The sequence below is a fragment of the Ochotona princeps genome, chromosome 16 (genome assembly GCF_030435755.1).
Source record: "Ochotona princeps isolate mOchPri1 chromosome 16, mOchPri1.hap1, whole genome shotgun sequence".
Taxonomy (NCBI): domain Eukaryota; kingdom Metazoa; phylum Chordata; class Mammalia; order Lagomorpha; family Ochotonidae; genus Ochotona; species Ochotona princeps.
The window spans coordinates 4,188,116-4,212,404 of NC_080847.1; the positions used below are offsets into that span (position 1 = coordinate 4,188,116).

A 24,289-nucleotide genomic window follows, 5' to 3' on the forward strand; every position below is an offset into this window, starting at 1 on the left:
ACCTGCTAAGCAGACGCCAGCTGCCCAGCACCCTCCAGCAGGCTGGACCCAGAGGAGTGGAGACGCCACCACTGCCACCAGAGGGGCCAATGTCCAAGTACACACTGGGAACTATGGCCGATGCCTCCGGGAATGTAAATCGCTAAGAAATCCCAAGGGGACTCAGTGACACTGAAACGCAACTATGGGGCTATCAGATATAAGTATCTGCTATTATTCACAGACACACTCGCCTACTAATGCCTTATCAGTGCCAGAGGCGTATCTAAGCTTCTGTGCTCTGATGTGATGACGAGGACAGACCAAGAAAGACAGCCGTGACAACCACAAACGTGTTCTGGAAACACCCACAGCTTCTGCCGGCAACAAAGCCCTCAGCGGCGTTGCCAACATTCACAGCAGCAGGAGATGCCAAGGTCTACACAGGCTGATTTTAAAAGATGCAGCGTTTTTCCCATGGAAGTTCACACCCCACCCCTGCATTCTAACAACGGTTCTCAGTGGGGGGTGGGAATGGGGGTGGCTGTGACACCCTAGTTGACAACTCATGCCCAAGGAGCTGACAGAGCAGGGCCTGAAGACGCTGGGTGTGCCCATGGCACATCCTGCAAGCTTGGGAGAAGGGTTTTGCGGTCATCCTGAGCTGCAAGGACACAGAGGCATCAGGCAGTCTTGTGGTGCTCAGTAGAGTGGATCTGGGATCCAGGGCTGGGTTAGCCAGTGCCCTGAACACAGAGGCGCAGCTCCCCAGGGCCGGGGCAGCCAGTACCCTGAACACAGAGGCGCAGCGCCCCAGGGCCGGGGCAGCCGGTGCCCTGAACACAGAGGCGCAGCGCCCCAGGTCCTACCTTGATGATGATCTTGTCCCGAAGCTGGTTGGGCGAGGGCAGCTGGTCAGCGCTGGCCTCCGTAGGCTTGGTGAGTAGCAGGTTGCCCAGTACCTCCTTGAATACCTTGGCCATGTGGCGCTGCTGCTCCACACTGCAGTGCTCCTCGATGGACAGGATCACCGGGAAGCTGCAGGGAGGGACAGAGGCGGCTCAGGCATGGGTACCCACCTAGGCACCTCATCTGTCCCCTGCCAAGGCCTGCAGGCCCAGGGATTCCACAAGGCCTGAACTTGGCTGGGTCCTCCCAAGCCCCGGCATACTCCGGTCACCCTCCTAACACCCACCCCAGCTCCAAGCCCTGCAGTGCCTGGTCTCAGTTCTTTCAACTCTCACTCCCATCTCTCAACTCTCCCATCTCTCAACTCTCACAAGGAGAAAGCGCTAAGTCAGCTTTCAGTTCAAACCTACAGAGAAGGTGTGAAGATGGCATCTCTGTGTGTGTGTGCGTCCCCTGGAGTCATCAACATAAGTCATCAACATAAGCCACTCTCTCACTGGCACCTCCACCATGTCAGTGCATGTTACTTTGTACAGATGCTAAATTCGCTGCTTTGTGTGTCTGCATGTTGAGCACATGCACTGATATGTAAGCACTGATATGCATATCTGTATGTTACTCATATACAAGCATATAAATATATTTTTTCAGACAAGTAACCCTGTGAGTATTCCTACAGCACTTCCAGCTGGGCATATACAGGCAGTTCTCATTATCCTGCAGTATTAAGCCCTCAAGGTTGCGACTAACACTGATCAACAAATTCCTATGAGCAAAAGACTCCTCTAGTCACAAGATTTTCAGCAACTCATCAATATATTGTTCATCTACTTGAAGGGCAGAGCCCCCCACTGGTTCACTCCCCCAGTGTCTGCAACAGCTAGGGTTGGGCCAGGTCAAAGCCAGGAGTGCAGAACTGCACCCAACTCCCCCACATGGGTGGGGGACGCAGGCCCTTGAGCCACCACCTGCTGCACCTCAGCAGGAACCTGGAAATGGCAGCGGCTGCAGGCATCACAGCCATCACCTCCACCACTCACCCAACCCTGTTTCACGGCCGTTTCTGCTTCAAGACAACATCAGTCAGTGTTCACTGATGACATGCACAGCCAGCATGTACACTGGACGAGGGCACCTCGACACGCACGTTTTCTCCCACCGTGCTGCCCCTCAGGTCTGGGCATGGGGCCATCACAAACAGCAGTCACCAAGGAAGAGCACAGAAGGAAAACATCTGGCCCTGAACAGATGGCCAAGGGGCCTCATCCATGTAACAGGAACTACAACAGGACGACACGGCGTTCCTGGGTCCGACCCGTGGGCACCTGCAAGCCACATGACAGACTTCCCAGCACCCTCTGCACCTGCCAACAGCCTCAGACACGCTCGAGACGGCGTGTGGGCTCAAGTCCTAGAGAGCAGGCGACTCCACAAACACAAGCCCACCAATATTGACATGTCCATTTGAGCATGTGTGTGTATTTCCAGGGATATTTGTCATTTCAGTACATGTGCATATAGTGTTGGCATGTCATTTGAAGATGGTATATATGTTTGTATGTATAAACTGAACATATAGATAGGTGTTTGTATATTTTTGTATTTGCACATATGTGTATATATTTATCATTTACATATGTATAATGGGACTTCAAAACATTAATAGAAATTTATCCCAGTGTAAAACAATGTTCAAATTCCTGCATACAAGGGATCTTCCGAGCACACATGGAAAATGCACATGAGAACACTAGGCACAAGTTCAAGGCCATGTTCCGTGCACAAAGACCGACTCACAGCCACAAACACCTGTGCTCCCAGAAAGCCGACTCCAGGGAAGGGGCAACCCCCAGCAGGCGTCCTTCAGTGCCTCCTGGGCACCAAGAGGGGCTGGGACGCTGCCAAGCAGAGAAACAGCAGGCACTGATGGAGAGCTTTCCCACCAGGGGAAGAGACAGCCTGGTGCAGCCGTGCAATGCAAATGACACATCGAGTTCCCAGACACCCACAGTGCCCCAGACACAGCACAAAACACTCCTCCCACAGCACAACCCTGGCAGGTACCTGCAATCCCCACTGCCACATCTTACAACATGAGAACCAAAGCACCACAACCATCCCCATCACCCCACCACCAACTACTACCACCACTATCACCACCATCACCAACAACCACAACACCACCACCGTCACCACCATTATCACCACCACCTACAACTACCACTACCAACCACCACCACAGCCATTATCACCACCGTTATCACCAACCACCATTTTACCAACGACCACCACCACCATCAGCATCAACCCACACAACCAGCATGACCACCACCTGCTGCCTCCACCAGCTGCTTTGGATCCCACAGGCCTCCAGGAGACTGGGCAGCAAAGAGGAATCCCAGCAAAAAGGAACTGTGGACAGCCCTTCTCCCTGGGTAGGCTCTAGAATGGGGGGCGGGTGGAGAACGCGGGGTGCACAGCAGAGGCAGTGGACAGCCCTGGACAGCCTCCTTCACTCTCGACCTGTGGGGGCACCAACGCTCCGCTGAGGCTTAGGATGCAGCTCACACCTCTCTCGGTTGCTGGGCAGCATCTGTCTCTCTTTGTCCATCCGTCTGTCTGCCCGCCCCATCCCAGCTGCCTTTCTTTAAAGGTCAGCAGGAAACCTGTCAACTGACCTGGACGTGACAAATGCATGGTCTTTGATGGCCTGCACGACGTCGTCGAACTTGATCTTGGTGGTCCGCGTCCAGCCATGGTAGATGATGGGTTTTCCGTCGGGTCCGTCCCAACAGTCCACTAGGGCAGAAAAGCAGCAGCCTCAATGCCACCACTCACGTTCACTAACAGCAAGCCGAACTGTGGCCAGCCCCACCCCACACCAGCTCAGCTAGCAGGACCCAGAGGGCCACCAACACGAGAGCTCACCTGCACCTGTGTGGCTACCTGTGGGCTTACGTAATGTGACGCCTAGCATCACCACAAGTGACTACAGTGTGTTTTATCGTCTGATGTCACCTGGTTCACTTCAGCTTGCATCACACGCTAAAGAGCGAATGAGACGCATTTGCAACAAGTCACTCAAATATTCCCACGGGACAAGAGCTTCAGCCCCCAGCAAAGGCGCTGCACGTGGTCCTGTCACTTTTGCTCTTTCTGCTGATGCAGCAAATCAAAGTATGAACCCAGACATCTGTGGGGTAACCATGAACTATAGATTGAGGAACTAGACGGTGGACCAGAGGAGAAAAAGGATGTGAGACCGGGGTCACCCCAGCCATGCAGGTGACATGGGATGTATGGTTACTGTAGGCGCCGCCTGCTAGTCCTCAGGGACACGGATGCACTCTGCTCCCAAACCAGCTCCAGGGGAAGTGAAGAATGCTCAAGACGAGTAGACTATCTTTGGCATTGATGCCCCAGTCCGATGGGGACACGCCCCAAACCAGCCCCACTGGGCTCCAGACACAGCTCTGTCTCGAGGACCACGCGGCAGGTCCTGGGCTCCATACTGCCTGCAGAAGCGGCAGGCACTTCTGTCTATCCTGGCCTGCCCCGCCCACCACCAGGTTTCACACATGGCATTGCCTCGGCCAGGATGTGGCCACTCACGTTCAATGCAGCGGCAGCCCATGCGCAGGCAGCGGATGTAGGCTTCTGTGGATGACTCGCTCCGCAGCTGGTCCCCAGTGAGGTACCTGAGTTGGGAGAGAGGCAGGTAGGGTCCAGAGTTCTTCCCACCTAGCAGAACTCAGGGAAGGCTGTCGCAGAGGCAAACGCCTGAGATTTAAGGTGACCACTGAGACAGCCCAGGAACAGGTGGACAGCACATGTCCAGGCCATGAGCAGGAGGGTGAGGTTGCTCCCACCTGGCTGCCTGTCCAGTAGGTGGCAAGCACACACCAGATGACCCACAAACAGCGGTCTGATAATGACCAGCGCAACTGCTTCTCTGCAGCTACCGCAAGATGCCCAAATTGAACAAAGCAACTTTGCCAACTTGCTTTGCAGGGCTACAGAGAGGGGCTTCTCATTGCCATGTCAACTGGGAGGAGAAAAGTGTACCCCAAGCCCCTTCCAGAAGGTTCTATGGATTCCAGTCTGAGAAGTGTGGTGCCCGCTGTCTGGCACAGTCCTCCAGACGAGCACACGGGAGCATCTGTCATGGAACTCACGTGTTGTGGGACGAGGAGATCCAGTAGTGAGACAAGGGGTTGTTCATATCCTGTATGTCCACCACGTCGTACTTCTCATCCCAGATGCTGTTTTCTCGCGAGAACAGGTACGTGAGGAACTGGAAGTCACACACACGAGAGGTGGGCTCCGATGGCTGCTGACCTGCGGCCAGGGAAGGGACTGGGCAGGGGAGGAGCTTCCAGTCCCATGACCCACATCACTACCATGGTGGTTCAGACTGCCACGGGCCCTGTCAGCACACGAGGTTTCATAGGCCTGCGTGTCTTAACATTCCTAATGTTTACTGCCAAGTATCTGACACTGCAAGAGTATGCATCCCAACAGTGTAACCAGATTCAACTCCAAAAAGGTGGGACATTTCACATCCTAATTCCCAGGGGGAAAATCATTGTGGTTTTTTTTTAAACAGGAGCATACTAGAGAGAAAAAGAGAGAATCTTTCACCTGTATGACTCTCAACCTGCTGGCTGTTGCCCTCTAGTGGCAAAGGCCAGAAACGCACCCAGGCCACTGGAGGACCCAGGCTGCTGGAGGACTGACCTCCTGGCCAAGCACAGAACCGCCACATCCTCCCACGGAAGAAAACTGCAAAGGTGGCCTGGGGTGGGGTGGGGTGGGGACACAGATAGGAATCCCAGGTCGGGCGGGGCCCCCAAGCAGCTCAGCCACTCACCTCGTCCACGAACAAGAAGGGCTCAGCTGTCTCCCTCATCGTATCGTCAATGAACTTGGTCATCCGCTCACGCACCTTGTTCAGGTCTTGGGCCCAGTGCTCCTTCACAGGACAGAGAAGCCCAAAAGTCACCAAAAGGAAAGGACCCTGACCCCTCGGGCCCAGTCACAGCCAGGGTGTCCAGGCTGAAGTCTCCTGGCACGCACAGCCCTCCCCCTGGGGGTGGCCAGTGTTTTCTGCGTCCAGCCAGAAAATCCACACTTCAGGATCTGAGGACCACCCAGGGTCAGCAGGCAAACTAGACAGCTGAGAGCAAGTTATCTACAAAATAAGTATTTGGCCTGTGGGCTGTGGCTGGCCAGCTGCTGCCCCTGCTAGCGCTTCATGTGAATCAGCAGGGGGCACACCACCTGCTGGGGTGGACTCACCCAACTTGGCCACAGTCTATCTGGGTGACCATGGTAGCTCTGTGGGTCACTCGTTGCCACTGACAGCTAGTGACAATGACACGGAGGGTCAGGGACATCACAGAGATCACGCAGAATCACGTAGCTCATAGGAACACGGTGAGAGTTCCAAATAAATCAAAACTCAGATCACACAGCCTCTTTTTAGGGGCCAGCCAAGCTCAGACACGGCACTCTGAGACTTGGGAAGCCCCTTAGCAAAGGAGCACCAAACAGCAATTAACATGACCACGAAACCCCTGGGGTCTCCCTACCCTAAAACCCGGAGGAATACCACAGCAGGACCTGGAGCTGCACCGGCTGGGAAGAAACTTTCTCCCCAAATGAGATGAAAACTTTGCTTTGCTAGGAGGTAAGGAGTGCAGCTGCTTGGCGTGGGGTCTTACAAGGAGGCACCTGTACTCAGGGCCACAGGCTACACTGCCTCCCAGCAGCCCCATGGGTGTGCTCAGCTCTGCTCATGCAGTGGCTCAACCTGAACGCGTCCTTCACAAGTCGGGGTCGGTGTCATTTTCTGGGTCACACCAATGGGAAAACCAGAGCTCCCAGCCATTAGGTAACCCAGCAGACTGGTCCTCGGGGCTGACCTTTCAACCCCTGTCTACCATGGCACCCCTCCATCCATGGATTTACAGTGTTTTTTTTGTTGTTGTTGTTTAGTTTAGTTTTAACTCGTGCCCAAAGGGAAAATTAAATGAGCTGTAAGCCTTCATTTCCATTAACAATGGGCAAGCAGGAAATAATGTAACCCTCCAGGAAAGCTGCCCCACCCCACAGCAGGTGGCACAGCAGGCAATAAGCGTTCATCACCCCAAACACACCCCCACACAGGAGCCCCAGGCTGCCCACTCCTAGGTGGCCCCTGCTGTTTCTCCGAGCCCCACAAGCCGGATCTCCCAGGGTGGCCCAGCAAAGGGGCCATTCTCCTTGCAATAAAACTGATCACCACTAGGTGGGGCTACAGCTATACCGACAGGCAAGCCTACCAGGTGGCTATTCTAGGCTTGGTCTCTCCCTACTGCCCGCGATTCCTGCATGGCATTGTGGCCAAGAACATTAATTTATAGCCTTTATTCCTCTCCATTCTCAGCTCTGGCTGGCCAAGCGACTCTCCTGACCCCGTTCACTCACCTGCCATGCACCACTGCCTCATCACACCGCCCCAGCCTCCACGGATGCCCTGCCTTGTGACCTGACAGTACACTGTATGCTGGAGACATGAACTGTCAAGTGTGGCTTCCACTTCTACGTCAGTCCTTGCCTGTGACTGAATGTCTCACAAATGAGAGGGAACAAGGTTGGGACTGTCTCTAGAAACTGCACTGATTTCCAGGCTGCCTGGGCCCAGAAAACTCACGGTCCAGCTTCACTTTGAGCTTTTTGAGGTGTTCTCTCTGTGTGTGAGAGATGTTCTACAGTAAAACCTTGGAAAAAGAAGCTGAACTGGGTTTTGTTGTGAATCTAAAACCACTCTGAGTTGTTGTTTTTAAAAAACTCCAAGAAACTGAGGGGAAAAAAACATGACTGTATTCACACAAAAATTGTGTGTGTGTGTGTGAGCCTGAGTGAACACACATGTGCTCAGTGTGCACACATGTATGTACATATGTAAGGGACTATCCAGGTAGACGTGTGCTCATGCGCACACATGATGTATGCATTGTGTTGCATGTGAATGAACACACATGTGCTGGTGTGCATACATGATATGACTCTCCATGTAACCGTGGCTGTGTGTACATGTATGTGTGTGTTCATGCATGACTATCCACACAAGCATGAGCACACACACACACACACAACCTAGGCAGCACGGTCCTCTCTGCTCCCTGGGTTCTGACCTGTGGAGCGCTCCCAACCCTGTTTAAAGAGGATGGAGCTGGGTGCAGATGGTTGCCAGTCCAGGAAGAAATGCTCACGGTGGCCTCCCTGTCACAGGCCTCCGTGGCCTCGGCCCCAGTGGCCGGACACCTATGGGAAGCCAGGCAGAATCACTGGGAGCCAGGAGCGTCCCTACATGGTGACGACCAGAGTGTCCCTAGATGCCTAAGCGGTGCCAGTTCACCTCCGAGGACCTGGCAGGCTGGGTCAGCACCCTGGGAAAGGACCCCCGAGAGCCTGCTGGGGAAGCTGGGGCCAGCTGACAGCCCTCACCCTCCACCCAGCCTGGAATGTTCTTCTGCACTGTCCTGAGGCCACAGCTGAAGGCAGCAAAACGACCGTCCCATGATGCAGGCAGCCGGGCGACCATGGGTCCCGGAAACCTCTCCACATCCTCCATCCCCGCAGCCCCCACTCCCTTCTTACCTGCTGCTCATGCAAGAGAAAGCGCTGGAAGTCATGCAGGTGGACCGCAGAGGCGTCAGGCCGGTCTGTGTTCCTGCCTCAGGAAAGGGAGGGCATTCAGAGGGCGCCATCACCCACAGCTCCCCACACCCGCACCAGGCAGGGGCAGGCCGGGAATCTGCCCAGAGCTACCCTGGGGCATCCCATGCTGTGAGTTCTGAAAGGGTCAGGGCAGTGGAGATGTAGCTCAGACAGACAAGGAGTAGGAGACCGTGAGGGAGTGGCAGAAGGGGTCACAGAGTCCCAGCTGGAGGTCCAAGGCAGCTTGTGGGACAAGCAGCAGAGAAACGTCAGGGAAGGAAGTTGTGAGTCAGGAGGGGTTTAGGGCATCCCCACCTGCAAAGGGACAGGGGGACAGGACTGCAGGCGAGCCCCCAGAGCAGGAGCTACAGCCACCTCCCAGGTTTGATGGGGCCCCTGACCACACAGAGGTGTGGGAGGTGCCAAGAAGGGAAGGGGTAAGCTCTCCCTGGCTGGGAGGGGAGCCTCTGCCCCACCCCAAGCAAGGGCAGGACCCAGCCTGGGGAAGCAGAGGCCAGCCAGACCTCACTGGCAGCTCCTTAGGTGTCCCTGGGAAGTGCAGGGGCTGGGGGGCAGGTCTCTTCACCCCTGAATCCCCTCCTAGCCTTACCAGCTTGTGCCAGCCTTTTGCAAAAACACAAGGCCAAAATCAGGGCCACCACCAGTGTCCTTGGGTCCCTGGGTCCTCCTGGGCCCGGGCTCAGAGTGGGACACAGGGAACAGGCCACAGGCCACTCTCAACGTCATTTACTCTGTAGGAAGTGTTTCCCCCATCAGACAGTCTTGGCTGGCAGGAAACACCCTACGAGCTTGGATGGGGGGATTCCGAGGCACTGCAAAGGTTCTGAGAAATCCCGCAGCAGCTACTGTAATAGGATCACTATTTACGATGTGAGCTATGCATGTTATAGGCTCCAACTCATGCCAACTCAGCAGTATCTGCTTTACCAGGAATGGCACGCCATGCACACTGCCCACTATAGCCTGTCTTTGGCTCCAAGTCCATCTCTGAGGCACCAGGCTTCCGTACTCCACACACCGTCCCCCACTGTCCACTGGGATCACTGTGGCAGATGTGGGAGCCCCCAGGAGGGCACCCCAGCCCCAACATCACCAACAACCACACGCAGGCAGCCCCACTCCAAGACCCACACACAGGACAGCAGTGCCCAGCACAGCACCTGGCACAACCATCCCACAAGAGGCCCCTCACCCCAGGATGAAAACGGAGGAATCCTTCTTGAACTCATCAAGGATCTGAAACAAAACAGAGACAAGACATATCAAAGTAAGACCATGATACAAGCCAACCCACCATGCAACAAAATGACCTCGGCAGCCAGGTTAATGTTGCCGCCATCTGTGTCCCTTAGAGACAGGCAAACGTGACGGAAACCCAGGAAGCCAAAGGCAGGGACACCCTGGTCTGGAACCCTGCTGCTGAGGTGCAGTCACTGCAGGACATTGGTCGGTTCCCCCAGGATATGCCCGTGCCTTCAATGACTTCGCGTTACACCTAAGCTCACATTCGCGCTTCTGTTGCAGGCTTTCCACCTCATCCCACACCCCATGGCATGGATGCCGCTCAATTCCCACGATCACCCAGCCTGCCCTTGGCATCCCCACATACACGGCATCTCCGTGAGGACCGTTCCCAGGAAGGAAAGGGCCTGGCAACGCATGTACCCGCACGCCATCCAAGTCTGCCCAGCAGCATTCAAAGCACTGTCTGATGGACACGGCCACTGGAGAATGCCCCGTCCAGCATCCGCAGCCCCCACACGCGGATCCTCACTACGGCAGCAGGGGCTTTTCTGAGCTCCGAATTCAAGAACTAAACACCAGCCTATGTCAACCAGGGATTTCGTTGTGCTTGGAGTGACGAGATCGGCAGTAACTGCCAACTGTTGAACTACCGAAGCCTCTTGAGCAGGACCCTCAAGCATGCCCCACATCGGGGACCCTGGGGTGGTGTGGGGTGGCTGTCCTCCATCCCAGGGTGCAGGGCATTTGGGAGGCTGGGTGTGGCTTCTCTGCTTGTCCCCTGCCCCTTCCCCCAGATACAGGAAAGAGAAAAAGAGAATGTGGAACTGGTGACCTCACCCACCTTCCTGTACCCTTGACCCGTATCACCCTAATCAACTATCATGAAAAATAAAATCAATTAAAAAAAAAAAAAAAAAAAACGCTGGACATTGCCACCCTACTCTTGGTGGATTGTTGATGTAATGAAGACGCTTCTCCACAAGGGGGCGCCAGGAAGCACTCCTCCCAGCGGTCAAATTGGCACAAACACGCACACATAAGCACCACAGATGTATTTATATTGTACATGCATGCACTCTGCACATGAAACCACACACACTCCTCTATTTCTGGTGAAACAGCTTTTAAGATTTTTTTTAAGATTTTTAAATATTTATTTTTATTTATTTGAAAGGCAGAGAAGGAGAGACAGAGATCTTCCGGCCACCGGTTCACTCCTCAGATGGCTGCAATGGGGGAGCTGAGCCAAGCTGAAAACAGGAGCCCAGAGTTTCTTATGGGTCTCCTATAAGGCACAGGGGGCCTGAGCACCTGGACCATCTTCTACCACCTCCCCAGACCCTTAGCAGGCGATAAGAAATGCAGGATAAGAAACAAGGCAGGCAGGTGGCTGGACACCAGGGGGGACCGGCAACCTCAAGCTGGAAACCATGTAGCATCTCAGCAGCCTGAAGGGGCTCCCTGGACACACAGATCCAGCATGAGTCACCTCGTGGTCCTGGCATCCCGACGTAGCGGCCACCCCTGCTGCCAGGCTCCCCCGGCGCTGGCAGCCTGGGTCAGGGCAGGCACTAGTTAAGGAGCACAGTAAGCGACATGTTGGCCAGGATGATGGACACTGTCCAGGTGACCAGCAGCTATTTTGTCACTCACATACAAGCCACAGAACTCCACACTGCCATGGGCGGGCCAGGGAGCTGGGCCTTTGTGTGCTGGGGGTTACAGCAGCTTGTGGCGCAGGGGGCAGGTGACATCAACAGTGTGGTGGGGGAGGAGGCTAAGGGAGCGGCTTCCTACCTACTCACACGTGGCCAGGGCAGATGTGGCCCCTCTCACAGCTGCAGGTCAACGTTTTCATGAGCACCCAAATATCCGAATTTGAATATACAGCTGGCCAAGCTTTACATGCCGGCAGCTGATTTTAAATCCATGCACTTAGTACAACCAGCATCAAGTGCAATGTCATATTCCAGCCACCAGGGGGTGGCAGTTGAGGGTGCCAAGGATACAGGAACCCTGAGCAGCTCTGCCTCAGATTTATAAACACACACACACCACCCCTCATCCACCATCACCACCAACATAAAAAGTACAGGTTGAAACACTTTTTAGGCACAAAGGAGCCCTTGGCCGCACAGACTTTATCCACCAGCTCCAGCTGCCATCTGACGGGAATGCATACTGAAATTCAAAGCAAACTATTAACGCAAGTAAGACCCAGCCTCTAAGAGTGCCCGGGTCGGGGCCTCAGCCACGCCCGATTCCAGCCACCGCACACCCTGGAGGCAGCAGGTGATGGCTCAAGGGGATGGTGTCCTGCCTTCCGTGTGAGAGACCCGGATGGAGGCCCCAGGCTCCAGGCGGCAGCCGGCCCAGCCTCCACTGTGACAAGCATTAGGGGAGCCAGCAGGGGGAGCAAGGGCTCCCACTCTTGCATTCTTGCTCTTTCTGACAAAGCTAACAACAAAACTGTTTTAACTATCACTTGCAATTACTCAGGAGACAGTAGCTGCCACTACTCTGGATTTCATAAGCACGCCATCACCAACACATCTTTATGGTCCTCCAGTATAAACTGACCACTAACAAAAATCAGATTTTAAACTGTCAACATGCTGTGATTGGCTCTCAAGACGTTGGGTTTGCTGTTGTCGTTGGGGTCTTACCAGGTGGAGGAGGGCCCATGCAGTTTCACAAGTTTTGTAGCCCCTGACCTGACACAACACTTTCAACTTTACAGAGAAGGCAGAGAAGGTTAAGAGCCACTTTCCCAACATGGCTTGGCCAGTCAGAGGTCAAGCCGAGGCTGGAGTGCAGTTCTCCCGATCCCAACGCCTATGTGTGACCCGCCTCCATTTGGAGACCTGTGAGTGAGCATTATGTATGTGGGAAAGGGAACACCTCAGTACAAGTGTGCACCCTCTTCAGCGTGGCCTTCCCAACCCACTTCTCCTGTTCCTCTCCTTCAGATCCATCTACAGCTCCAAAGCCCAAGCGACCCATCAAGTGCTGTCCGCCAGTAGTCCTGGCTACTAAAAGGCAGTTCACCAGCGACTCCTGGCCATAGCCAAATACTTCACTCTCTCCCCTATTCTTCACTTTCTTGGGACTTCTCGCAGGCATCTTGGGGACACAGGGAAGCCAGGAACACCCTCTGGACATTTATTCTTACCGATTTCTGCTGCTCAAACATCAGCTTTTTATAGAAGAGATGAAACTGCTCGAAGCTGAGCTCATCTTTGTGTGTGCCTATTTCCTGTGAACAGAAAAAGAGTGACCACATAACTTGTCATGTCCGCCTGGAGAGCGCTGCCCACTGCTTCCACAAACAGAACCTTCTCGCTGTAACACCAGCTACAACCACACTGCAGTGCTCGGAACCTGCATGGGACACAGCCGTCTGATTCACCTGCCCCAGGTGTGAATACACCCACAAACCATCCATTCCTGAGCCCGGAAAGCCGAGGGTCGCAGCCAGGTTTCCAAGAACCACAATGGCCAACTCCCTGCTTTGAAGGCCAGAAAACACTTTTTCTTGACTTCCAGATCCAGGCATATTAGTAGGGTAAGCACATTCGGCTTGCTTAAAGACAACAAAAGGAAACAATGTGGCCAAGGCTTTGTTGTCTGACAGAGCTCAGCTCCAATGCAGCCATGGCCTGAGCCTGACGGTGCCGGGCAGCTCAAGGGATCCTTGCAACACTCAGATCTCCATCTGCGCACTGGGAGAACCCCACCACCCTGAGGGCTCCCTGAAGCCACACTAGTTGTCACCTTCAAGAGGCCCGGCTCCATGCAGCAGGGGCCTCCCCATCTCTGTCCCCTGCCATGCGGGATCCCCCCAGCTGCCGCTCTCCACCTGGTCATTCAGGGAGTGGCTCTGCTGCTTCCTCTGCCAGCAGCTGTGAGCACCCCAACTGGAAGATCAGGAGGGGGATGAGAGAGGTCAGCCCTCCCGAGCCTGGCAACTCGGCACAGCCAGCCGAGACCTAAACACTCCAGAGGCCCAGCACTCTCTCAGGAGCCCTTTTCCACGCCACCTGTGTCTGTGGGAGGAGCTGTGGGTGGCCCTAGACCCTGCAGTTCCCAGGCTGAGCCCACACAACTCACCACAAACTTGTCTTTGAGGAACTTGGCACTGCTGACTTTGAAGTTGACCAGCGGGAGGATGGTTTTCAGCTCCCGGAGGCTGATGCTGTGGAAGAGGAAACGCAGGCCCGTCAGCCTCAGGGGCTGGGACGGGGTGGGGGGGGAGTGCAGTGATACTTCTAGCAGCCCCCCACCATTCCCACACACAGAGAAAGCCCACTGACACCTGTTCAGAGGTGCTAACCAAAAACGGCCCACAGGGAGGAGGTGCCTGGTACGTGGACAGGCCCCAACTGTGGGTCACATGGGAGGCAGGGCTGAGCAGGATTTGGGGTCAGATTGTCAGAGGACCTCAGGCTACTGATGCCATAAAGTTCAAAGCAAGGGGAGGTCACCAAAGGCTGGAGACGGGCAGAAGAGCCGAGGCCACCATGCTTGGGCACCTATCAGGTGCAGGGTTAGCTTGAGGTGTCAAGAGGCAATGCCACCTGCACCCCATGCCCAAGCCTGCTCTCTAGCCAGGGCTCACAATGGTCAGAGGCAAGAGGCTGTGGGGCGCATTTTACTCAAGGTCAAAGCTGAGCAGCAGCAGAATCCGATCAGAACCAAATTCCAAATATCACAGTCACACGACCAGGACGACAAGTGTGCCTTCCTGGTACCAGGTTTCAAGAAGACTGGAGTCCAGCCAAGGGGATGGCACCCATACTGCAGCAACAGCAACCGCAGCAGGGACACAAGCCAGGCTCACGGGCACTGAGCATCCTCCAGGCCCACACAGGTGCATCAGCACACTCAATCCTTTAACAGGTCTCAGTAGAACCACTTCCTCCATCTGTCAGGTGAGGAAACTGAGGCTCTGGGAGGTCGGGTGCCAGACTCACACTCCCCGCCCCCCACCTGTCCACAACAGGACGGAGGGGCGAGAGTGGTGGGTGGGGCTTCGGCCCTTGTGGCCAGACAGGCAAGTGCCTGGCAGGATGTGGTCCGAAAGGAACCGGCCTCGGGCTGCAGGCAGCAAATGACCCAGCTTCCCCCTCAGCCGCAGGGGGAGGTAGATGGGACTATCCAGCGGGACTCCTGAATGCCACTGTCCCCTTTCAGCCTTCCATCAGCCACCCTCCCCACCAGCTGCTCCCCAGCCCCAGCCGCAATGGGGCAGGCACCAGCAGCTTGGTTCATCCAGGAGATGCCCAAAGCCATGGCAAGCACCTGCAGGCAGCAGCCTTCGAGGGATGGGGAGAGTGTTCCCCTAGGGTCTTTCTGTCCCACCCCTGGCCCGGGCAGAGCTGGGACACAGGAGGGCGGCGAGCAGCAGCAGGGGCTGGCTGCAAGAGACAGCAGAAATCTTGCTTGAATACTATAAACTGCTAAGTTTAAAAAAATTTCTGAAAATTTCCATTTAATGTAATATTGCTGTTTTAACTGTATTGTAACTGGGGTGGGATTGTTACAGGGGGATGGGGAGTTAAGAAATGATTATCTTGTTTGTGACCACTTACCTTCAATTTTGGGAGAAATAATTACTATGTAACAAAAATAAATTAAGATAATTAAAAAGAGAGAGAGTAGAGATAGGATCTGGAGTGGGCTTCATCCTAGGAGTAAGGGAAACCTTGCATGCTTGCAGGAATCCAGGCTGCAGCTGGGCAAGGCACCCATCCTACCTCCAGAAGCTGCTTGGGACCCGGGGAGCAGTCGGGACCCTGCATGCCTGTGCACCTGGCCCTACGGTCACTCCTGGAGGTCAAAGCTAGGGCCACAGAGCTCCTCCTGGCTCCTGGCATGGGGGTCCTTGCCTTCCCGTATCCCTAGGCAAGCCCCTTCTTCACTCAGTCCACAAGGTCACACAGCACATGGGTCCCATCAGACCTCATCTCAACTCTCCTACAACTGGTCATCACACATGGTGCTCTGGCCAGTGGCCTCGGAGGGAGCTGAGGCCAAGTCTTCAGGCCTCAACTCAGTTCAGCTCCATTGGTTTCAGAACTGTTGCAGAAAGACTGTAATAACCCCACACATGTGGGCCACCACCAGCCCCTCCCTCTTCCACGGCAGACATCCCCAAATCAGAGCTCCTTTCCTTTTAACCCAGCCCATGAACCTCATGCTAGACCGACACCTCCAGCACCCCAGCTTGTAACCAGAGCCATGGTGATAACAAACAATGCTACTGGTTAGCTAGTCCCCAAAAGGACAGGAGAGCCCCAGCACCCAGCTTCTCTACCCAGGCAGCACCTGGACAGCCTGGGACTACACTAAAAGGCAGATTCCTAAACCCCGCCCACGAGTCACTGAATCTGAGGCAGTGGAGGTGTAAAATTTTCCACGCCGCAGGCCAGGCATAGGACGAAGCCATCAGGATGTGTACAGCAACGCTCTGCATAGACGTGGCCAATACTGCCAGGCAATTTTAATGAGCAAGACTCCTGACCAGCAGCCCATGACGCCTGTGTGTGCTCAAGGAGCTAACTGGGCCCACAGCTGCCTGCTGGGAGGCCCTGCTCAGTCCTCCCCGTGTCCCAGCCAGGGCTGAGACAAGGGCAGGTGCATGTGGTGGCAAGTTACATCACCACTAGGGAAGCCCACGTCCCGACTACTCCATGCTTTCAATTCAGCTTCCTGCAACGCAGCCTGGCAGGCAGCTGACAGGGGCCCCTGCCATCCATATAGAAGACCCGGATGGAGTTACAGGTTCCTGGCCTCAGACCCCAGCTCTTGAAGCCATTAGCCATTTGAGGAGTGAACCAGCACGTGAAAGGTTTCTTTTCTCTGCCTTTTCAAATCAGCATTTATCTTCAACAGTGGCATGCACATTCCAAGATGCGGACTCCCAGGGATCTGCTCCGGTGCCAGGGCAGAGGAGGGAAAGAAACAAGCGGGGGTAGTGAACCCTTGTGCATGGCAGTGGGGAGCAGGCTCACAGCCACAGGCTCACAGAAGGCGGGGGCGGCCCCAGGCCACAGGCGGGGACGTGGACAACACGACCAGCGTGCTCCTGCTACAGCAGGGTGGACACTGAGTGAGCCGAGTTCACACGGACACACCATACACAAGTCATCAACTTAGAAAGACAGAGCGGTAGCTTTCAGTGGAAAAAGAGCCCCCCTTCTGGGTGAGAAAGTTCTGGAAGCAGACAGGGAGAGTGCCCTTCCTCCACAGAACCACATACCGAAAAAACGGAAAACACAATGACAGGTGTCCTGTGGCAGTAAGACAGCACGGAGCACCATCAGTTCTGTACACAGGGAGGAGGGGGCAGGCCTCTGAGACTTGAGCCATCGCCACTTGTCCCCCAGGGCCTGAATCAGCAGGAAATGGGGAAAATGGGCAGAACCAGGATTTGAACCCAGGTCCTCCCACGTGAGGCAGAGACATTGCAAACAGCTAATGACTACACCAAATGCCTGCCCCAGCTCTGATGTTTTTAGAAGAGGACATGCAAGCGAGGCAGAGAAGATTCTGTGAGGCCCTAGCTCTCAGCACCACCAAGGCCCCAATGACAAGCTACAAGCCCTCTCGTGCCATCCAAGATCTTCCACATCACTGTGGCCCGGTGTCCTCAGCGGACATGGGTGCAGGAGTGGCGGAGTGGCCGGCAGCAAGCACTACAGCCGGCAACTGGGCCCAACTGCACAGCTCCCTCGTTGCCACAGCCCCAGGAGCCAGCGCTCCCATAACTCTGCTGTTTGCCTACATGGGCAGCAGGAAAGGACGGGCCTCAACCAAGCAGAAGCTGGTAGCTGGGTGGAAGGCTCCTTGGTTAAAGCTCCTTTTGTGAAAGGAAGGTTTTCACTCTATCAAGGCAGGCTTGGCAAGATGGCGTGCATGTGACAGGGGAACCAGCGAAGCACAGACAGGACTCCGTGCAGGACTGAGGGACCCATCGTGGGGGGGGGGGGGGGAGGGAGGCTCCTCCATGTCGGGCCCACAGGACAGGAGGCCAGCCTCGCAGCCACCCAGCATGGCTCTGCTGCCATCTGTGTGCCAGTCTCAACCCTAATCACTGCAGCGTGCACCCACTCTTCCAGGCAGCACTCATGCTCTCGGCCTCGACAGCTCCAGCAGCGGCCCATGGAGGATCAGGCAGGGGAGGCCGGGGACAGCAAGAGGCGGCGTGGAGCGAGCTGCTGGCTGACCCAGTTACCAGGCTTTAAAACACTTTGTGCCAGACCCTTCCAGATCCCAGCACAGGATCTGCTGCAGCAGACACCATGGAAGGCGCGCCCGGCAGGGTCGTCATGAGAAAGGCTCCGGGCCCTCCGCCAGGCATGGGGGTTCACTGAGCACATCACACGTGCTGCCATCACAGCTAAATCAGAGTGGGGGCTACACAGAGCTGGGGACGGGATACAGAGCATTCACACTCGGGCTGTTCATCACCTCAGAAAAAGCAAAGGCTGCAGAAAAGCCTGCCCAGCGTCACCAGGAAAAGCTGTCCCAGCCATCAGCTTAGCCAAGGCCAACGTTTAGCAACATCACAGGAAGAAACCGGATGCCCTCCTGGCCCCGCCGTCACAGACGCGGTCACCCCTCCAGCCACCATGCTGGGCCGGAGACTGCTCTGCCTTTGCAACGACCCCCACTGGCAGCAGCACTGGCACGCCCAGGGCAGAGTCGGTGCCATTCCAAGTGTCCCAGCTACATAATGTACAGCCATAAGAGACCAGGATGCCTCTAGATCCACCAGTGAGGAGCTAGTCTGGGGACTTAACCCACCTAAGGAAAAACCAAAACCGCATCACTGTTGAAGAGTAAAACCTTGAGGTCAGTGGTATAGCAAGCTAAGCCCCTGTCTGCAAGCACTAGCATCCCTTACAAGCACTGGTTCAAGTCTAAGCTACTCCATTTCAGATCCAGCTACCCAGTAATGCACCTGGGAAAGCAGCAGACGGTCCAACTCCCTGTCACCTGCATGGCGACCTGGACGAAGCTCCTGGCTTTGGCTATTTGTGGAGTGAACCAGCAGATGGAAGGTCTTTGCTTGCCTCTGTGTGAGTCTTTCAAACAAACTAATTCATAAAAAAAGAATAAGGCAGCCCTCAGTGTGTTAGTAGGGAGCCTCTCTAAGAGGCACTGTCGGGCCTGGCGCAGTAGCCTAGCAGCTGGGGTTCTTGCTTGCATGCGCCGGGATCACATACGGGCACTGGTTCGTGTCTCAGCACCCCACTTTCCATCCAGCTCCCTGCTTGTGGCCTGGGAAAGCAGTCGAGGACAGCCCAAAGCCTTGGGACGCTGCACCTACATGGGAGACCCAAAGGAGGCTCCTGGCTTTGGATCGGTTCAACTCCGACCATCGCGGCTACTTTGGAGTGAATCATCAGACGGAGGATCTTCCTCTCTGTCTCTCCTCCTCTCTGTATATCTGACTTAACAATAAAAATAAAATAAATCTTCAAAAAAAAAAAAAAAAGAGGCACTGCCACACGGGGTCGCTGGCCCTCACAGCCATGATGCACCTTGGGCTTCACCACGGCCAGTCCCTCTGTGACTGTAAGCATGTTTGTCGCTGATTCCTGGGACAGGGGAGCAGCTCAAAGACTGGGGATAAGGCCCAGATGCCCCAGGGCAGACACATCCCAGCCAGGCTGGAATTTTCTACCAGAATAAGGACTCCACTGGGAAGAGCCCATTGTTGCCAGTGACCCCAGCTCTGCACCCGGCACCTGATACGTGACAGAACCCATCTATCCTCTTGAGGACCCTCCCCGCCACAGCGCGTAACCCAGGGCCCACCTGGAGGGTACAAGGGAGGAACATGAGAAAGTCCAAAAAAACAAGCATGGACGAATCCTACCTGTTTCTTCTGGTTTGATCCACGGAATAAATCTGCTTCCTCAGCCAGCTGCCAAGAGATTAGACACACGAGACAGCAAGTGAGGAAACAGCATGCTGGACGGGGAAAGCTCTGGGCAGAGCAGACAGCTGAATGGAGGGGTGTGCAGCTTCCCACCAGGGCAGCCTGGGATGCAGATGCTAATACTAGCAGGTGCAGGTCCCTGTGGGAGCCAAGCAGAGCTTTCTTTAAACCAACAACTCCTCCTGGATAGAGTTGGTAACCTGCAAAAAAGCTGGCAAGAAAAGATGGTGCATAGTGGGGGACTATGGTCTACAGGGGGAAGCAGTGCTGGACCGTGATCCCACCCAGATGCCCATGACACCGAAGGGACAAGCTTGCACGCCTCCCTCACGCATAGGGGTGTGGCAGTCAGAAGGACATCCTTCAGAAGGGAAGCTCCTCCCACGTCCAACACAAACCCAACAGGTAGCTCCATCTCGGCTGCAACAGATGGCTCAACCCAACAGACCAATGTGGAAGCCAGCACAGACAGGCACCACTCCTGGGTACCAACTGCACCCAGGATACCCAATGAATCTCCATGAGTCCACGTCCCATCTGCCTTCCGTTTAGCCCGTGCTGCCAATGGAGAGCAACAGCAGGTGCAGTCCAGACCCGGATGAGCAGCCAAAGCCCTCGTACCTCTCAATGATGGTGGGCGTGGATGCACGCATTGCCTCTTGGTGCAAGATTTTCAGGCCTGAAAGCCACTTGGTTGCATCCTCTTTGGAGTCGGCTGCAAAGGAACATGAGGATGGCAATGATATGTTAGCTCCGAAGGAGACCTCGGCTTAGAGGCCCCAGCCCCGCCCGGGCGGGCTGTGGGGTGGCAGGGAGCAGGTGCTGCTTTCCATCTTTGCAGGACAGCACCCCGGGAAAGCAGCTCCTTCACTCTGCCCTGGATCCCAGCCACACACACCCGTGATGCACCTGCTCCTGCAGTGGGCCCAAGGTGCCATTTCCGGTGCTCAAACTGTTGCTGTCATGATGACCAAATGGTTACTGATGTTACACGACCACATCCCCGTGGCTCTACAGGCACACATGGAGGAAGGGCCACCTGAGCCCAGGACCTGAGGGTGGTCTCAGGCGGGCCACAGAATAGCACCCTCCCCAGCCCCAACTGGGTGAGCTCATTGACTGGGCACTTCTGGCTTCCAGAATGATCAGAACATGCAAGGCTGTGTCTTAGTCACCCTGAGTGATGGTCAAAGCAGACTCAGGCCAGGGTAACACAGCTCCATCTCTGACGCTGACTCTCCCATGGGCCTCTTACAGGGGACCATGAGATGACCATGGACCCACCCCATCTCCCAATACTTAACTGCACCTGCCAAGCCCCTTCTCCCATGGCTGCCAACAACTGCCAAGCCCAGCGCTGCAGCATCAGAACCCAGAGGGCTGGAGGGTGTTACAGCTGAGAGCCACAGTGGGGTGGCAGAGGTGGGGGGTTAATGCACAGAGCTCCAGCTTTCAGTCTTGCTTTATCAAAACTTGTCACCTTGTGGCCTTGGGGCCAGTGAGTGCCGGATGCAGGACCTGAGAGCACCTGTGCCCCCAGTCCCAAGTGAGCACTGCTCTGTCTCCTGTTTCCAGCAGGTGCTGGCACAATACTGCAGGGTGTGGGGTGGGGGAAAGCAACTGCAGTTCCCCCTCACCCTGCCCAGGTGCAGTGGGGGTGCAGTGTGGGGAATCGAGGTCCAGACCCTCCTGGGCCTAAAGGATCCCAGATACCAAAGTTTGCACGCAGGGCTCCCACGGGCTTCCTGCCAAGAGCAGGGGTGCATGCTCAGCCTGCAGTGAGACCAGACACTCAGAGATGTGTGGGTTCACAGGTGTGAGGCCCCTGTCTCCTGCCCCATCTTTCCCATCTGCCACACACCACGAGGGAGACATCTGCTTACCACTGCTGAAACCCAGCTTGCTACTCCCCTGCTCTAGACCCTGCATGTCTGTCTGTCTCTGTCTCTCTCTCTTTCCAACTCCTACTGAGGCCTCAAAACCCAGTTCAGAAGTCCCCTCCTAGGACCGGTATTGTGGTATAGTGCATAAAGATGCTGCTGGCCAGGCCAGTGCATTGGCTCAACCTGCTAATCCTCTACTTCCAAGTGCAAGCATCCCATATGGGCACCGGTTCTTGTTCTGGATGCTCCACTTCCCATCCAGCTCCCTGCTTGTGGCCTGGGAAAGCAGCAGAAGATGGTCCACAGCCTTGGGACCCTGCACCCAGACAGGAGACCCGGAAGCTCCCAGCTCCTGGCTTTGAGCCAGCTCAGTTCCAGCCACTACAGTGCCTTGGGAAGTGAACCAGCAGATGGAGGATCGCTCTATCTCTCTTCTCTATAAATCTGTCATTCCAATGAAGATAAATTAAAAGGAAAAAAAAAGCTGCCACCTAAGACAAACCAGCATCCTATATGGGTGCCAATTCACATCCCAGCTGCTCCACTTGTGATCCAGCTGCCTGCTGATACACCTGGGAAAGCACCAGATGATGGCCCAAGTACTTGGGTCCCAAGACCCTCCTAGGAGAAGCTCCTAGATCCTAGCTGAACACTTTCCTCACCTTTCCCAAGGAGGAAGGCATGCCTGTCCCCCCAATTCCATAGCTGAGAGGTGAAGTAGCTTGCCCAAAGACACAGGCTAGAAAGGGGGCAGGCTGGGACTCAGCTCCTTAGCAGCCCAAGCACACAGCAACGGGCAGGCAGGTGGGAATATCCCCAGCAGGAAACAGGCATGGTAAGGAAGATGAGCCTGGGGGCAGGCACCCACCTGCCAAGCTGAGGGTGTTGAGGACAAACTGAGTGCCGTACAAGACAGTAAAGCAGCAGTCTTCCTTCTGGCGCACTGCTTTGGCACGCTCAAAATCCTTCGAGTTCTTCCCTGGGCGGATTTCCTTGATCTCCATGATGTCCACTGAAAGGGAAGGCCAAAGAGCGATGAGAAGCCTACCTTGTGCCACCTGAGGACACATACCCATTCCCCAGAAGGAACCCAGGAGGCCAACCCTTCCCGTGAGCTCGGCGCCCACCAGAAGGCCAAGGGCTTCCATTGCTCCACAGACACTGCAAAACGGCTGTTGATCCAATCAACACACACATTACTTCAGATTATTTTTGTTTTATTAACTTCTTAAAATTTTTCTGAGTGATTTAAAAAACGCACCACTCTGTTCATTACTATAGTCACCAAACACACAGCCTGAGGAGAAGAGACATTCTAAAGTCCAATGGAAACTGCAGGAAGGACTCGGCGCCATGCACACACAACGTCTAGAAGGATGTCAACACGGCTGGCCCACCTGCATTAGCAATCGCCCAGAGACTATCAAGGTACTGGGCGTGTGAATGCAAACCACCCTAGCCAGCCAGCCGCCAGTCAAGCCTAGTGACTTTAAAGCAAGCATTCTTGTTCTTCTCTAAAAACGTTTACTACAGAGACTTTTCACCTACCTGCAAGAGAAAACCAAGTCTAACAATTCTTTTCACCAAGACATGTCTACAGGAACTGGCTTACCATGGGCTTTCTTCCTTGCAGCACAACACATTCTAATCACATATATTCTATGCAAATCATCAAGAATGGGACACACATCACATCTAAATGCCCCCAAGAGCCAGGGAAAGCTCTGTGTGAGGTCACAAGTCAGAACTTCATCTAGATCTTCCACACGGTGACAGGGACCCCCAATACTTGAGCCTTCACAGGCTACCTCCTAGGGTGTGCACATGAGTAGGAAGCTGGAATCAGGAATAGAGTCAGGAACCAGAGGGACCAGACACTTCTCAGATGTGGGCACCTTACCCACCATGCCAAACATCCCGTACATTTTGTCCATTTGAAGCTCACTTGGTACAACTGATTTTTACTGTATTAACACACACATGGGGAACTTCTCAGAAAGTTCCCAGTCAAAGGCAGAGGAGGGACAGCCCCCTGGGCTCCTCATGCTCCTCTCCATGCCCCTGCGCTGGCCTCTGCCACTCACGGACTGTAAACAACAGAGAAAGAGACCACTTAGAAGAATGTGCGGGGCTTCAAACTTGATGCCACCCAGGAAAAATTGGAGAAGACTGGCAGGAAGCTGGCCTTGAAGGATCACCCTGACAGGGACCCAAAGGGAGGAGAACGCTCCTCAGGCGGAGCTCATTCTGATGCCAACAAAAAGGAACTGCATGACACAAGGGGGAGCAGCACCTAGGAGGGAGGTGTTGGCGCCCCATCGACATCTTCCCATGATTCCTGGAGGAGGAGGGAGGATGCAGAGGGAACTGAGAAGTAAAGCCCCTGAAGTGTCAGCTCTCAGGAACCTCGGGAGACTCCACGATGGTGCATCGAGCGCGTGGGCTCTGCAGCGGAGGGCAACTCACAGCCTGCATGACAGCCCCAAGGCCTGGGGTGCCAGGGAGGAACTCAATGTATGGAACCATCCCAGGCCCAATCTAAGCCTGAATACATGAAGCGCCAAGCCACAGGCAGCAATCAACCCTAAAGAGAGACATA

At 55.0% G+C, this 24,289-nt stretch overlaps 1 protein-coding gene across 2 annotated transcripts in view; it reads right to left on the reverse strand.

Annotated features, from left to right (window-relative positions):
• Nucleotides 1–24,289, reverse strand: part of PLCG2 (phospholipase C gamma 2) — a 133,361-nt gene that overhangs the window by 36,254 nt on the left and 72,818 nt on the right. For both annotated transcript variants that reach the window (XM_058675174.1, XM_004584054.4), the window contains exons 3-14: nucleotides 22,559–22,702; nucleotides 20,429–20,522; nucleotides 19,745–19,792; nucleotides 13,969–14,053; nucleotides 13,031–13,114; nucleotides 9,806–9,849; nucleotides 8,533–8,605; nucleotides 5,759–5,860; nucleotides 5,064–5,182; nucleotides 4,501–4,586; nucleotides 3,567–3,687; nucleotides 849–1,017 (exon numbers count right to left, since the gene is read on the reverse strand). In XM_058675174.1, coding sequence (XP_058531157.1) covers nucleotides 849–1,017; nucleotides 3,567–3,687; nucleotides 4,501–4,586; nucleotides 5,064–5,182; nucleotides 5,759–5,860; nucleotides 8,533–8,605; nucleotides 9,806–9,849; nucleotides 13,031–13,114; nucleotides 13,969–14,053; nucleotides 19,745–19,792; nucleotides 20,429–20,522; nucleotides 22,559–22,702 — 1,169 coding nt within the window. The remainder of the gene's footprint in view (nucleotides 1–848; nucleotides 1,018–3,566; nucleotides 3,688–4,500; nucleotides 4,587–5,063; nucleotides 5,183–5,758; nucleotides 5,861–8,532; nucleotides 8,606–9,805; nucleotides 9,850–13,030; nucleotides 13,115–13,968; nucleotides 14,054–19,744; nucleotides 19,793–20,428; nucleotides 20,523–22,558; nucleotides 22,703–24,289) is intronic.